A 15,885-nucleotide genomic window follows, 5' to 3' on the forward strand; every position below is an offset into this window, starting at 1 on the left:
CTCAGGGCAGTAATTGTGTTTTTCTAACACCTGGGCAAGTGAATTATGGACACCCCCCGGGGGTGAACAGTGCGCACGCAGACGCATCAGGACTGCTGCTGATGCTGCGAGGCCAGACTAATATAAATGGGAGTCGTACAAATAAAAGCTCCGTTGGGGGGGGGGGGGCTCTCTACCGAAGCCCGAGTTCAAGTCCCCCTTCTGAAGTTTAGAGACAGCCTGCCTGGGTGGTGTTTGTCCTCGGACCCAGTGAGGAGACCCGGAGTGATGAACACTGACTCGGAAGGAGGGGGCATGCCCCGGTGGGTCGGCCGTACCCAGTAGCCCAGTGCTTTGGGGACGGAGCCGCGGATACCCGGCCGGTGCCTGCGCGGGACCCTCATCAAAGATCAGTGCTGCGGCCTGGGGACCAAGCCACGGAGACCCCGACGCCCGGCTGGCCGGCGGTAGCGTGCCTGCGGTTCAGCAGCTCGGCCGAGAGTGCATCTAGCGCCGACCCCTCCTCCACGCGGGAGGGCAGCGCTGTGTGAGCGCCACGGGGGCTGTGGACGCAGAAGTGAAATCTGATCGCGGGCCAGGAAAAGCCTGCGCAGCTAGAGCCCCAGAGGAACCGCCGACCTTGAGTCAGGGCGCGGTCATGGTGGGCTGCTGAGCGGGGGTCGGGCCGCGGCGGCGAGCGCAGGCGGGCCCATGGAGAACCCGGTGCCCCCCTGCGCCCTCTACCCCCGGGAGGACCAGGGCCGCGGGGCCGAGGCCGGGGGCGCCTTTGCGCAGGGAGCGTGCGGCCAGGCCGGGGACCGGGGCGGCGCTGCCGCGGCTCCGGGAGAGGGCAGCCTGCAGCCACCGGACGCGCAGACACCCTGCAGTCTGAGCGCGTCGCTGTGCTTCAGCTCCGGGGACGACTCCCCGCCGCAGTCTCGCGCCTCCGCGGCGGAGGGCGCAGCGACTCCCCCGCCCTCGCGTCGCAGCGGCCAGCGGGTGGTGGAGAGGCAGTGGGAGGTCGGCAGCGCGGGCGCCGCGTCCCCCGCGGACTCCGCGTCCCCGGAAGAGCCCGCGTCCGCCGAGGAGCGCGCGTCCCCGGAGGAGCCCGCGTCCCTGGAGGAGCCCGCGACCCCGGAAGAGCCCGCGTCCCCGGAGGAGCCCGGGGACCCCGCGCCGGTGCCCCCCGGCGTCGGGCCCGCGCACGGGGAGCCCGACCTGGTCATCGAGGTGTCCGGCCGCCGGCTGCGGGCGCACAAGGCGGTGCTGGCGGCGCGCAGCGACTACTTCCGCGCGCGCGCGTCGCGGGACGTGCTGCGGGTGCAGGGCGTGGGCTGGGCGGCGCTGCGCCTGCTGCTGGCCTACGCGTACAGCGGCCAGATGGCGGGCGTGCGACCCGACAACGTGGCCGAGGTGGTGGCCGGCGCGCGCCGCCTGCAGCTGCCGTGCGCCGTGCAGCGCGCCACCGACGCCGTGGCTCCTCAGCTGAGCCTGGCCAACTGCTACGAGGTGCTGAGCGCGGCCAAGCGGCAGCGGCTGGCGGAGCTCCGCGACGCGGCCTACCGCTTCATGAGCGACCACTACCTGGACGTGCTGCGCGAGCCCGCCGTGTTCGGGCGGCTGTCGGGCTCCGAGCGCGACCTGCTGCTGCGCCGCCGCCTGCGCGCCGGCCGCGCCCGCCTGCTGGCCGCCGCGCTCGGGCCGGCCGGGGAGCGCGCGGGCAGCCGCCCGCAGAGCCCGTCGGGGGACGCCGAGGCCCGCGGCGACGCCGCCGTCTACTGGCTGCACGAGGCGGCCGGCGAGTGGCGCGAGCTGACGCGGCTGCCCGAGGGCGCGCCGGCGCGGGGCTGCGGGCTGTGCGTGCTCTACAACTACCTCTTCGTGGCCGGCGGCGTGGGGCCCGCGGGGCCCGACGGCCGCGCGCGCCCCTCGGACCAGGTCTTCTGCTACAACCCGGCCACCGACCGCTGGAGCACCGTGCGGCCGCTGCGCCAGGCGCGCTCGCAGCTGCAGCTGCTGGCCCTGGACGGCCACCTGTACGCCGTGGGCGGCGAGTGCCTGCTCAGCGTGGAGCGCTACGACCCGCGCGCCGACCGCTGGGCCGCCGTGGCCCCGCTGCCCCGGGGCGCCTTCGCCGTGGCGCACGAGGCCGCCACCTGCAACGGCGAGATCTACGTGTCCGGGGGCTCCCTCTTCTACCGCCTGCTCAAGTACGACCCGCGACGCGACGAGTGGCAGGAGTGCCCGTGCAGCAGCAGTAGGGAGCGCTCCGCCGCCATGGTGGCCCTGGACGGCTTCATCTACCGCTTCGACCTGGGCGGGGGCCGCGGCGACTCGCAGGCGGCCGCCGCGCCGGCGGGGGGCGTCAGCGTGCTGCGCTACCACTGCCTGGCCAAGCAGTGGAGCCGCTGCGCCGCGCACCTGCGGCCCCCGGGCGCGCCGTCCGGCCTGCAGCCCTTCCGCTGCGCCGCGCTGGACGGCGCCATCTACTGCGTGAGCCGCGCGGGCACCTGGCGCTTCGTGCCCCCGCGGGACAGCGAGCCCGGCGCGGACGTGGGCGCGGGCGAGGGCGGCAGCTTCGAGCCCGCGCCGCTCCGCGCCCCCTTGGACGCCCGAGGCGCGCTCTTCCCGTTCGTGCTCAACCTGCCCGAGAAGCCGGACCGAGGCGAGGAGGGCGCCGCGTAGGGCGGGCTGGGGCCACCTGGGCATCTCCCTCAGGGACGCCCCCCGTGGGCCGAGATTCAAGTGGGGAGAGGGGGAGGGGGGCGGGGACAGAGAGAGTGGGCGCTGTCCGCGGGGACCACTGAAACGCTTATAAGTTGGAAGCTTGTCGCGTGGCCTTGAAGATTTTTCGCAGCGCTGTCTTAAGGTCTGCCGCCCCATTCTGCGTTCCTTTTCGCGTCGCTTTGCTTAACGGGGTCGACGGTGTAAGTTGTGTGCAAATAGGGAGCCTTACAAGGATGACACGGGATACCTGAGGGAGAAGGAAAAGGACTGGGAAGATTAGGCCTGGGGTACAGTGGGCGGGACACAGAGCGTGCCCGGGTGGGCGGGGGTGCGCCCGCGTCCTCGGGGGCACGTGCGCTCCCGGGCGGAGCGGAGAGCTGGCCGGACGTGAGCCTGCGCAGTAGCCGGCTCGGGGGCCACCGGGCTGCAGCGAGGAGATCCCTGAAGTCGGCCACCGTGAGCTGTATTGGTGAGCCACCGAGAGAGGGCCACTCTGCCGTTGGGCCCCTTATAACTGATAAGTAGAACTCTTAAACCTTTTCTAATTACTTAAAAAGCTCATGTCATCATAAGGTCAAGCGTGGGTTGGGTTTGTTCCAGGTTTCGCAAGAAGGTGGGGTCTTTGGTACAATAGGACTCTTGTCCAGCACCCAGCAGAGACGTTTCCCGTGTCTACCGCGGATGCCACAGAGGGTGGGTCTCGCACCCCTCTCTCAAGAGCAGTTTAGGATGCTTAAATACTTTGAGATTTTATTTTTAAGTGGTACCTACCCCCAAGGTCCGGCCAGAACTCACAACCCAGAAATCAGGAGTGACACTCTCTACGATTGAGTCAGCCAGGCATCCCCTGACGGTTAAATGTTTTCAAGTTAAAGGATCTTAATGATTATGTTTGATGAAATAGTAATGATTTGCTCCTTTTTGAATCTTAGATCTTTGGTGAATGAGTGTTTCCCAAAGAGCAGATCATGAGTAGGGAAAGCTGACTGACAAGGACACCTGTCTGTTGGAAAAGGAGCCTTTGATAGACAGTGTCTGAATATTCTCAGCCACCTTCATGTATTATAATGGGCTCAAAGAATTGATTATCTCTCCCTCCCAGAGAAAGAAGGTTGAAACCACTCCTTTTGATGCTTCCGAAGACCAACATGTAGGCACATTTGGAACCCGCTATTTACGGTGTTCCCAATATATGTTACGTAATTCTGATGAGGGAAATTAATTTTTTAAGCATGACTCTAAGAAAACATAGCAGAGTGACAAAAAGCATATTAGCATAGGGAAAATAACATCTACTTAAAACGTAAATAGTAAGTAATTACGGGAATTCTAATTGAATTCCAAAATACCCTAGTAGACTTAGCGTGGAGCTCAGTACTTTGAGGGATCACAAGCATTAAAAACAAATCGGTTGATCCTCATTTGTTATAACATTTTACTTTCCAGATCGGTGTAGACTGAGTTTACTACTTACTAAGAACTTAAGGGTACGATACATGCTCACAAATGGAGGTGAAGCGATTTGGATTCCGAACCCAATCCACTCTTTGATTATGACGGGAGAAGTTTGCATTGAAAGTCACTGGCATGTAATTAGATGGAATCATACACACCTTATGGCTCCTTACTTGTTCATCCAGTGATGGGGGTTGACCTCTCTGTAGCAATAGTGGGTGATTGGGAAACAGGTTAGAGTCTGTGGTTACGAAAGTTACCGGTTAAGTATGTTTAGAAATGACCGGTTTCATCTTGACGCATGTGCCAGAGGAATGGAGTTTACGGTTTCGGTTACAAGTTTATTCATTCTGGCGATCTGTGTGCTTGCTCGTGACTCTGCTCACCAACCAGGAGGACAGCTTGGCAGCCTGGTTAAGCATCTTAAGACAGACAGGCGTCCTATTGCCTGACTTTATCGGCCTTTTATAGGAGCAGAATGCAGAAATGGTAGTAGAAGGAGAATTTACAGCAAAAGGACACAAGGTTCGTTGAAAGAAATGTATCGCAGCACATTTTTCTCTGGAACGTTCTTACATTTATGCTAAAGCTTTTATATGAAATGGAACCAGGCTAATATTTTCTTTCCTTAAATATCGAATTCATGAAGTATTATCACTGTGATTTTGCTTGAGAAACCATTCCTGTGATGCTTACTGTTCGAAAACAAAATGCCACGGAAGGGGACTTCCGAACTAGAGTCACCCGCACAGGGGGTACCGGGGGACTTGGGGAGCGTCGGGTGTCCGGTGCAGACAGCCTTGCAATCACACAACCACCTGCAGCTCTGTATTTTGTTTTGTGACTTGATTTAATAAGAAATGCTGGCCCTAGACCTTGCGGCGCTTCCGGGGGGAACTGGCCGTGGAGCCCTGGGGGCTCGTCCCGGTGGAATGCCCGAGGACATCTGGGGAGGCCGAAGGGCGAATGAGGGCTGTAGAATCTTCTGTGTCTTATCTCTAAATAGGAATACCTCATAAAAATTACTGCAGGACCTGGCAGGCCAGGAGGACCAGTTGATTTTGCTTTCGGGGGGCGGGCGGTACTTGCAGGTGCAGCCGCACGGGTTTGTACTAGTCACACGAGCCAAAAAGCCATCCCTCTGGGGTCGCCGATGCGGAGGGTTGCGTGGGGAGGGGGCGGCGGGCAGTCCCTGCGGGGACTGGCCTCTGAGGGCTGTTGTTGCCAGGAGGGGTCTATTCGTGTACCACGTGATGTTCGGAGTCTGCACCCAGCGCTGTGCGGGAATGCCTCGGTGTTACTCATCACCCGCGTGGGTGCAGACGTGCTCCTGATGATCGATCTGTCAGCGGCAAGTGAAGCCAGTGTCGGGAGGACAACCATCCACAGTTCTCGTACAGTTCGTCCCCGCACGCTGACATTTCTACAGACTTGAGAGAGCGGTGGCATCGTCAGGGGAAACCGTGGTGGACATGAAAGCTTGATGCTTTGGTTGGTGACCAGTAGTGGTTTTGTTCTGTCCGTCGAGGTTCATTTGAGAGCCAGAGACACGGGCTTCACTTCCTGGGTTTTCTCTTGGTCTCGGGAGCAGCCTCAGCACCGGCGCGGACAGCTCGGCAGCTTTCTGGAGCTGCGTCTGGGACCTGCTGATTGGAGTTCTGCGTCTCCGGTGGCCCCTCTCTCTTTTTCTCTAAGAGAACTAGCCGAAGCTGTGGACATGCTTTGGCTCCAGTGAAAGATCTTACAGCGTGGGTTCTGCCGCAGACGCCTGAGAAGCGGAGCCCTCTGCTGTATCTCCGTCGCTTTCTGCCGTTGCCTTAGTAATGCTGGTAGCAGCCGCTTCGTCTGTGGGTCTCTGGGGTAACATCCTGGGCAAGCTTTGGAAACGGGATGTGTTGGAGGCCCTTTGCCGTTCTTCCTGAAGTCAAGGTAGTTTCTGGACGCAGCCGGCTGTGACACCTTGTGGGGGCGAAGTGTAAGCAAAAGGGCTGTGTTGTGTTGTCTTATCTCAGATGCTTTCCTGGCTTACGACATGTTTTATCTGGGCATTAACGAAACGAAGAAGATGGTACTCACAATGAGCACCCGGTCCGGGGGCGCCCGCCTCCCCGTCAGTAAGCAGTCGGCACTCGACCCGCACACGGGGAGATGCCCGGCGGCCACCGGCCCTCACGCCCCACCTGCGGGCACAGCCGCTCTCCACGTGCTCAGTGAATCACTCACAATGAGCTGAAGTGCAGGCTGGATGTGTTCTCACGTGATACCGAGGCTCCTCCAAAACTCTTCCAAGCGGCAAACAGCTGCAGTGTGGCGTTGATTAGAGACCCACCGTCCCTGCTCCTGACCCGCTTCAGGCCAGCTGATGCTTGCGTGCAGTTAATGTATTTATTAACGCTTTAGTATTCACCACCTGGGCACAAATGCTGTAAAACCTTGTATGTGTCTGCGTATGCCGAGATGAAATAAACCAGCTCCTCAAGTCTGTGATAGAGTTGCCCGTCTTTTCCCCCTGCTCAGAGCAGAGCAGCAGGTGATAGAGTTGCCCGTCTTTTCCCCCCTCAGAGCAGAGCAGCAGGTGAGGCACCCTCCCGTGGGAAATGTGGTCACCTGGGCTGGGAAGATTCTAGCCCTGCCTGTGAGGCTTGGGGCTGGGGTCTCATGAAGGAGGAGTTTGCAGCTCCAAGGTTTAGGTACTGGGGTCTCTTACTACTTACAGGATGTGTGCAGACACCTCCCCTCCCCCTCCCCTGTCCCCTTGGCCACGGGTGGTGGCTCATCATGGTCGGGATGCCAACCACAACGCTGGGTCACCGTGCTCCCGTAGCCTCCTGGGAATGTGGTTTATAGACCCAAAGGTTTCTCTCTAGTTTGTGCTCCCCATGAGCACGGACCTGTGTTATTGTTAATGTGGAAGGGCTCTTTAAAAAATTAGGTCTTTTCCTCTTAAAAAACATTTCTTCATGGGAAGGGGGCTGTGTTGCTAAAAGCACATCCTGAGGCAAGGGTGCACTAAGATGCTCCCCGCCCCGACGTTGCCGTCTGTAATTTCCTTCATAGCATTTTTTCCCCCCTGCAAAAATAGAATTAGATCTGAACTTTTCCACAGCTGCAACTTTTCCCCCTGAGTTTTGGGATTTTGATAATAGATTGGAATGATTTTCTTGGCCTTTCGCATCTTTTAAATTAGACGGAATGCCACAACACCCATGGGCTTTTCAGACTGAGGTGATGACTCTTGTAACTAAGTCGGGGCCGATGAAGGATGTGGGAAAAGTTCACATTAGTCTAAGATTCTCACTCAGTGAGGAGGGACGGTGGTGGGTTTTTTTTTAACCACTTCTGACAAATTAAATGTTTTTGCAAAGGAGAGTCCATTGCACTCAACTCTTTAGAGACCACAAAGGCCCATTGAGGACCTTCCTTGGGGACCCATTTTGCCAGTGGCTGGTGTCCCTGCCCTTTGGCGCTAACACGACAGTGATCTGGGCACTGCGCTGCCTTTAGAATGGTCTGGTAGATCCTGGGAGGTGCCTGCAAGCACTCCAGCAACCAAAGGGCAGCAGTCGGATGCCCTCGGCCATAACCCAAGGAATTCCCCTAGCGGCACGCCACGGGAGTGTTTCGGGGGGTGGGCACCATGGTTGGCGAGGGGTCACTGCAGGTTGCCCTTTCACTCCCTGAAGCTGTCCTCTCTGCTGGTTGCAACTCGGCGGGAAAAGCACACATAAAGTGGGTCCTTTGCAGTTCGTTTTGAGCTGCAGTGCTGTCCCCTGCCTGCTGAACATGCAGGACAGACTCCTCTGCTTCGCGAACTGTCACATGTCCTTGTTTGCACACTCGGGATTGTAACCGCCCCCCCCCCCCCCCCCCCCCAGAGTGCTTACGAGCTCAGGCGTGTGCAGTACTCGCCACAGGGCCCCACTAAGGCAGGGCTTCTCAAACCCCACAGTCTGGGCGAATCGCTCCAGGAATTTTGGGTTTTTTTTTTTAAGTTTATTTTGAGAGAGGCAAGCAGGGGAGGGGCAGAGGGAGAGGGAGAGAGAGAATCCCAAGTAGGATCCGGGCTATCAGCACGGAACCTGACACGGGGCTCGAACTCACGAATCTGAGATCATGACCTGAGTCGAAGTCAGACGCTTAACCCCCGGAGCCACCCAGGCGCCCCCCTCTGGGAACTAATTAAAAATACGAGTTCCTGGGTCCCAGCATGAGAGATTCCCAGGCAGGATGTCTGAGGTGGGGCCAGGAATTCGCATTTTAACAAACAGCACAGGTAACTCCGGTGCTCCTGGCCGTGTGCACACGTGGGGCCTGAATGGTGAGGTGGTCCCCTTGGAGCCCAGGGCTGTGCCGGGCCGGCTGTCCTCTCTGCTAGCATGTCTCCCTGGCCTGCCCCTCGTCACTCACGACCACGGCGGACCCCACCTGCGGTGTTACATTTGGGTGCGAGCCTGTGCTGGCCACAAACCACATGTGGGTAAAGGAAGGAGCCAAGAAAGAGCTTTTTATTATAACTCACTTACAGTAAGGGAATCCCAAGCAGCTACCAAGACCTGCGATGTCAAAGTCCAGTAACACTGGGCTGAGAAACCAGAGGGAATGTGCCGCGTCTGGGGATGCCAGTGAACCTTCCCGGCGCATGTGATACGTGCTGCCTCTGGCAGAACCGAGGAGTCCCTAATCCCCCCCGCCCCCCCCCCCCCCGGCACGCACAGCCTCCGGCTCCCCCAGCACCCCCACCAGACGGTGCATTTGTTATGCTGATGAACCTGCACGGACACGTCGTCATCGCCCAGAGTCCATAGTCTACGTGGGGTCACTCCCGGTGTTCATTCTGTGGGTCTGGACAAACGTGTCCATCATTATAGAATAACACAGCCTAGTCTCACTGCCCCAAGCCCCTCTGTGCTCCACCTGTTCGTCCTCCCTCCTCCCACAACCCCTGGCAGCCAGCCTCTCGTCTTCTCACTGTGTCCGTAGTTTTGCCTTTTCCAGGACGTCCTGGAGCTGGAATCACACAGGAAGTAGTCTTTCCAGGTCGGCTTCTTTCCCTGAGCGATGCGCATTAAGGTTCCTGCATGCTTTCATGGTTGGATAGCTCACTTCTTTTTAGCGTTCGCTATTCCGTTATCTGAACGTACCTCAGTTTACTGATTTATCTGCCTGCTGAAGGACACCTTGGTTGCCTCTAAGCTTTGGCAGTTAGGATAAAGTGTGTGTAAGTTTTTTTCTTTTTTAATGTTTATTTATTTTTGAGAGAGGCAGCAAGCGAGCAGGGGAGGGGTAGAGAGAGAGAGAGAGAGAGAGGAGACACAAATCTGAAGCAGGCTGTAGGCTCTGAGCTGTCAGCACAGATCCTGATGTGGGGCTCGAACCCATGAGCTGTGAGGTCATGACCTGAGCCGAAGTCGGATGCTTAACCGACTGAGCCACCCAGGCGCCCCAAGATCAACTTTTTAAAAATTTTTTTTTAATGTTTATTCATTTTAGACACAGAGAGAGACAGAGCATGAATGGGGGAAGGTCAGGGAGAGAGGGAGACACAGAATCTGAAACAGGCTCCAGGCTCTGAGCTGTCAGCACAGAGCCTGATGTGGGGCTCGAACCCATGAGCCGTGAGGTCACGACCTGAGCCGAAGTCGGATGCTTAACCGACTGAGCCACCCAGGTGCCCCAAGATCAACTTTATTAAGATAAAGATACACAGGACAAAATACACTCCTTTCCAGTACACGGTTCAAGGACTTCTGACAAAACACATACATACATGCACGTAGGTGTCCACGGATCTAGGGCACAGGCAAAACACAGAATAGTCCCTTACCCGTGGCTTCCCTCGTGCCTCTTTGCTCCCACACCCCAGCGCCCTGGCTCCGGGCGGTCGCTGTCCTGCCCTTGTCCCTATAGATCCGTTTGCCCGGTTTTCAGTTTCATGGAAATGGAGACATATAGCATTTGCTTTTTGTCTGTCGTCCCTTTTCCCTCATTCAGCACGATGTTCTGAGATCCATCTGGATGTTGTGTGTGTCGGTCTTTTTTTTTTTTTTTTTTGTGCAAGTTATTTTTGAAAGGTTATTCCTCAAAACAGATGCAGTATTTGAAGCTCTGTAGGCAGCAGGGGTGATGGTAGGGAACACTGGATTAATTGTAACGGCTGTCTCGGGGGCAGGACAGCACTTTCCCAGCCAGATTTCTGGTCAATTGCGTGATAAATGACAGCGTGGATGCTTGTGTCCTGCCACGAATACCTAAATTCTGCCTGGCAGTTTGTCAGATTTTGGGTCCCACATGCTGTCAGCTGTGTAACTTCCCTTTGTGCAGCGTGCTGTGAAATTCACGGTCAGATGGGTGCTCTTTGCTGGTCGGTCGGCAGTAACCCTGCCTTCTCCCCCAGTCCTTTCTCTCTGTCGGCTTGGGTGGAAGTCATGACCTTTTGTCGTATTTTCGGTAGCCGTAAAGGCACACGCAATCATTCCGCGCCCAAAGGGTGCACGAGCCACCTTGTAAATGAACTTGGGGCGACCTCGCTCCCCAGATCAAATAGCAGCCACTTACGTTTTATACCAAACCATCTCTGCAAAGCAAATCACCACCAGTTATAAAGCATTTAAGAGCACCCAGCTATCAGATACTTTACTGTTTAAGTGAACGGTTTTCACTGATGGATCATCCACAGGCAGAGGCCACATCGGGCACTTTGCATTATCACACATTTGCATTGGCACACATTATCACCTCCACGCCTCACAGACATTTGTGGGGTAGGTATCTCGTGGTCCCCAAGGTGACACTCAGCACGGCGAGGTCTTTCTGGAGCTCAGGACAGCCTGCCCACCGGCATAGCAGAGCCCTCCCGGATTCGGGTCCTGACTTGGGGTGGCCCGCAGTGCCATCCAGGTGTGAGCGAACCCACACTCATATGCGGGCCCCGTGCAGGTGCACCGGTTCCAAGGTGACCCTGGGGTTGAACTCTCCTTCCCGGTGCCCGGAAACTTTCTCCCAAGTGTCGACCGACCGGTGCCCTCCCTCAACAAGAGCGAGCGCCTCGTAAGGGCCAGGTTCTGTTCCAGGTGTGGGGACACAGCGTGAACCCCGCCAGCACCCCACAGCCCTCCTTGACGATGTCTTGAAGACAGGGCGGCGTGCTCTCCTTCCCAGGATGTGACCCAGCGGCCATCGACCTGCCGCGCCTGCAGTCAAGGGCTCATGCCCTCGGGCATCAGTTATGAAGCCTTCTCTGCGGTCAGCACCGCGCAGGGTCGGCAGGTGAACCGGAAGTGCCCCCCCCCCCCCCCCCGGTCGTGTGGTTATTACTCACAGGCTAAGTAAGTGTGGCGGAGGCCAGACCGCGTGAGGGCTGCCCCACCGTCCTCTGGCCGTGGGCACGTTCACCAGCCCTCTGTGCCCTCGGCCTCCTGCCCCGCACGGTGGGGGTGACTCACCCCTCATGTGGATGTGGCCTGGAGTCGTGCCCCCCAGAGCGGCCCACTGCAGGGATTGTTCGAGAACCACGGACCAGAGGCTCAGTGCACAGACACCGCTGGGGTTTCAGACTCTGTTCACAGACCGCGAGGCTAAAATTTAAAGAGCAGTTGAGGTGTTTTTGTTTGTGTCAGAAGCAGTGAGAGTCAGGAGCACGGGGGGAGGGTCGTGCTGTCCTGTCTGGGCTGTGAGGGCGGGTGAGGCTTTCGTTGGACTCATTGGAGCCTCATCGACCAGTCAGTCATTCAGCAACCACTTGTGTATCTTCTGAGGGTCGGCCCTAAGCTCTGGGCTGCCCTGGCCGCCGGTCCGTTAACACAGAGCAAAGTGCCCGCCAACCGTGTGTCCCAGAGGCAGACAGGACACAGGGGCCGGGCCTGGCTCCACACAGGACCCCCTCGTCCTCCCGTCCCTGAGGATTCCCTTCTTGCTCCCCGCCCTGGCCCATCCGAGGCCCTTCTGTCCCCCGTCCCCTTTCTGGTGGCCTGGAGGCACCTCCTCTCTGGGGGTGCCATCCAAGCCTCCACCTGGCCCGACTCCACAGAGGACACTGGGCCTAGACGTTCAGGCCTCGGCCTCTGGCTGCCTTTGTGGGGGCTCGGAACCCCCTGCTCGACTCCCAGGACCAGATCTCCTGCCCCCTTCAGACCCGAACTGGTGCTAAGTGGAAAGGCTGGGCTCTCGTGGATTTTAAACATCAGTGGAGAGGGGCTGACGTGAACCTCGCCCTCGGCTGTTGTCACGCCGAGCGTCTGTCTGAGGGACGTCCCTCCCCGTCCCCTCAGGCTCTCCGGGAGCATGCTGACGCCTCAGCATGGAGTAGAGACTCCAGCCCCGGCCCAGGGGCTCCTCGGTCCACCCCCGCTGTGGTAGGGTCCCCTCCCTAAGGAGAGAGAAAAGGAGAGAACTTCAGGGTAACCTGGCTGTGTGCCTACGTGACAACATCCCTCACGACCTTGTAAACTGAGACCACTCACTGCATGTTTGTGTGTTCCCATGTACGGGAGACAAAGAAATCGAAAAAGCATAAAACACTACACCGCGTGGCATTCGGGGCTCAGTTCTCCGGGTACGAACCCAACTGAGCGGGGCTGGCACGAATAAAGTTGCTTCTGGAAATGAAAAAGCCTCTGTGTCGCGACTCTCTGTGTGAGAATCCCGCTACACCACCGCCCCTGCACCCTCTCCCTGCCTTTCCCTCCTCTTTTCCAGGCGTTCTGGCTGCCTGGCCGTTCCCCCCGCGGCACTGGCACCGGGGGCCCCTCGGCCACTGCCTCTCCGCTGGGAAGGCCTTGCCTTCGCGGGTGGTTTTCATCAGCGTCTAGTTAGATGGTGTCTCTGTTACTGTAATCCACCGTGTCCTGTCCTGTAAGCGTGACTTCACCGTCAGCGTCCCTCATGTTCCTAATCTGTTTGCACCGCGTTCTCACTCCTAACGTGGAGGACGGCCGGTCTGTATTAATGCCCCGCATGTCACGTCTTCACTGTTATTATTCAGCTGGGCACCTGTGTGTCTGCTGTCCCCACCGGAGCGAGCCCTGCGAAGATGTGGGCTGCCCTTCCCCTGTGTCCCCGGACCCTCGGCCAGCGCCTGGCCCGTGGGGGGCACCCAGCCCCCATTTGTGCGGCTGCCGAGACCACCGAGGAGCAGCTGCGTTCACGAGTCCCCCTTCCCCCACCGGCAGGCGTGAGCAGAGCCACCGCCTCCCCCCCCCCCCCCCCCCCGACGGAGCTCACAGACCCCCGCGCCATCAGAGACACAGCCCTTAACTGACCGTTTATGTCTTTCTAGAAACATTCGTGTCAGGGCAACTTCTATTTTTTAATTATTTTATTTTATTCTTCCTTATGCTAATTGCGCTCTGAATCCCCCCCCTCCCCCTGGGAACCGTCTGTGGTCTCCGTGAAGAGTCTGTTTCCGGGTTCGCCTCGCTCTCCCTTTTTCCTTTTTCCCTTTCCTTTGCTCGTTTGTTTTGTTTCTTAACTTCCAGCCAGGAGTGCGATCGTCAGGGCAATTCCAAAGAAGCTGTGAGCAGTGACAGTTCGTTATTTCGGCGGACAGGCTCCGGTCCTTTTGTAGGAGGGTCTGCCCCCAAACCAAATCAGGTCAGACCCACGTGCCCCCGGCTTCCGTTTGCTTGGGCTGCCCTTTCCTTTCCCCGTTTGTCCCTCGGTGTGTGTGTGCGTGTGGCTGTCCCGAGACGTGGGTGCCCTGAGCAGCGGATCCGATGCGCCGTCCTGGTGGCACATGTCCCACGTCCTGCTGTGCCTGGGATGAGCTGGTCTCAGAGTGTGAACGGGCCTCAGTGCCCGCTGCCGTGCAGACGCGTGTCCTTGTCGTGTGCAGACACACAGACGTGTCCGACACTGACTGGGTCTTGTCTGTCTTCACGCGTTTAAAAAGAAAGCTGCCTGAGTTGCTTGGTGTCGACCTGTCCCGCCGCTGTTGGCCGCCGGCCCGTCTCCGTGGTGCGTGCGGTGGCCGTTGTTATGTCTGAGGCCGCGGCACCTCCTGCTTGGAGCGGTGAAGGGACTTGCCTCCGGGAGGCACGGCGGTGGGTGGGGTGGGGGGGACGGCGTGGCCCCCTCGCCCTGCAGCCAGCACGGGGCATCGCCCGGCTCTGCCACCGGCTGCACCTGTGCGTCCACGGATTCTGCGTGAGCGAGGAGGGGCCGCGTCGAGGCCGGCTGGTGACCGGGTGGCATGGGGCCCGCTGTCTGATCCCGAGGGTCTGCCCCGGCCGCGGTGCCAGGAGGATGCACGAGGCTGCCGTCCACGTCTGGTCTCCACCTCCTGGGATGTGCCTCTCTACACGTTGTCTCCTCCCGAGCCAGGCACACCACCCAGCCTGTGCACGCACTGTCCTTCACCTAGCAGCCCTCCCGGGATGAGCCCCTCGGGTGCCCCTGCGATACAGGACTGCTTGTCAGCAGTCCACACCCCAGGCAGCAGCTCTGCGGGCACGTGCACAGTGATAACATACCGCTCAAGCGAGGGGCCTTTCTGCACGGCTGCGCTCGCGTCCTGCCATCACTGGGCGCCCAGCGTCTACCCGCATCCTCACCGGCACTCGCCTTCATGTGGCCTCCCCATGTCTGACTGTCGGGCGGGAGAGGGCTCCCTCTTGTTTTAATTTGCATTTCTCTGAGGCTTACGGGATTGAGGGCCCTTTGTGTCCCTGTCACCTGCCCACTCTGCGACCTGTGACCTGTTTACCTTCTGTGTACATTTTTCTTTAATGTTTATTTAGTTTTGAGAAAGAGAGGGAGACAGAGAGAGTGGGGGAGAGGCAGAAAGAGAGGGAGACACCGAATCCGAAGCAGGCTCCAGGCTCTGAGCCGTCAGCACAGAGCCCGATGCGGGGCTCGAACTGACGGACCGTGAGATCGTGACCTGAGCCCAAGTCGGCCGCTTAACCGACTGAGCCACCCAGGCGCCCCTGTACATTTTTCTTTGTTGAGTTACAATCTCTCGTAGATTTTAGGCACTGCCCCTTGGCTTATTTTAGGGGTTTTAAATGTGTTCTCTCACATACTACCTGTGAGCATTTTTTTGGGGGGTGGGGATCTTTTACGGAGTCGTAACTAATCTTTAACTTGAGAAATTAAATGCATTAATTTTTTTCTTGATGGTTTCTTATTTGGGGATGAGCCTTTAGCAGTTTCACAAACGGCGTGTCTAATATTTGTTAACAGTGGTACAGGATGTGTAAATGCTAATGTGTTGTCGAGTTCCTTTTAATAAAAGGAACCACGAGCATATTCTGTGTTAAGAAAGCTCACACTGAAACACGTTCTCTTGATACAGCCGTCTAACCTACCTTCAAGTCAGCTGCACAAACACGACGAAGGATGTGATGTGTGTTGTAACGAGCAGTCAGAGAGGCTGATGCCCTGTCGTGAGGGGGGTGGGTGTGAAGCCAGGTTGTCAGCGCAGCCCAGAAGACACGACGGGGGCCCCGGGTCTCCTGCCACGGGAAAGGCGCGGCTGTGGGTGCCTGAACTTCTGACCTCCGAAGCACGTCAGACCGTCACCGCTGGACATCACCGTGGTGACACCAGGTTTTGTTGTCCCTCCTGACCGTGGAGAAGGAGCCAGGGCACAGAGTGGCATTTGTGCGAGGTGATGGTGTTTTCAAGGGGCACTGAGGGAGGAGGGACGGGGAAGCGGGCACAGTGACCACCCGCAGAGGGCTGCACAGTGTTAATGCGAGGAGACGGGCGTGCCTGCCTGCTGGCCGT

The 15,885-nt window shown here is 58.3% G+C and overlaps 2 protein-coding genes across 3 annotated transcripts in view; both read left to right on the forward strand.

The window, feature by feature from the left end:
* The first annotated feature begins 423 nt into the window (after window positions 1-423).
* KBTBD11 (kelch repeat and BTB domain containing 11) lies at window positions 424-2,682 on the forward strand. Its single transcript, XM_042934170.1, has one exon. The coding sequence runs from the start codon at window positions 691-693 to the stop codon at window positions 2,662-2,664; it is 1,974 nt and encodes a 657-aa protein (XP_042790104.1). The 5' UTR covers window positions 424-690; the 3' UTR covers window positions 2,665-2,682.
* Window positions 2,683-2,741: 59 nt separating this feature from the next.
* Window positions 2,742-15,885, forward strand: part of MYOM2 (myomesin 2) — a 114,074-nt gene continuing 100,930 nt past the window's right edge. The window contains exon 1 of one of the 2 annotated variants that reach the window (XM_042934169.1): window positions 2,742-3,175. The gene's annotated coding sequence lies outside the window, so the exon portion shown is untranslated. Of the gene's footprint in view, window positions 3,176-15,114; window positions 15,767-15,885 lie in introns of those variants that run through there. The other variant, XM_042934168.1, reaches the window with a different exon arrangement.

This window comes from Panthera leo, chromosome B1 (genome assembly GCF_018350215.1).
Source record: "Panthera leo isolate Ple1 chromosome B1, P.leo_Ple1_pat1.1, whole genome shotgun sequence".
NCBI lineage: Eukaryota > Metazoa > Chordata > Mammalia > Carnivora > Felidae > Panthera > Panthera leo.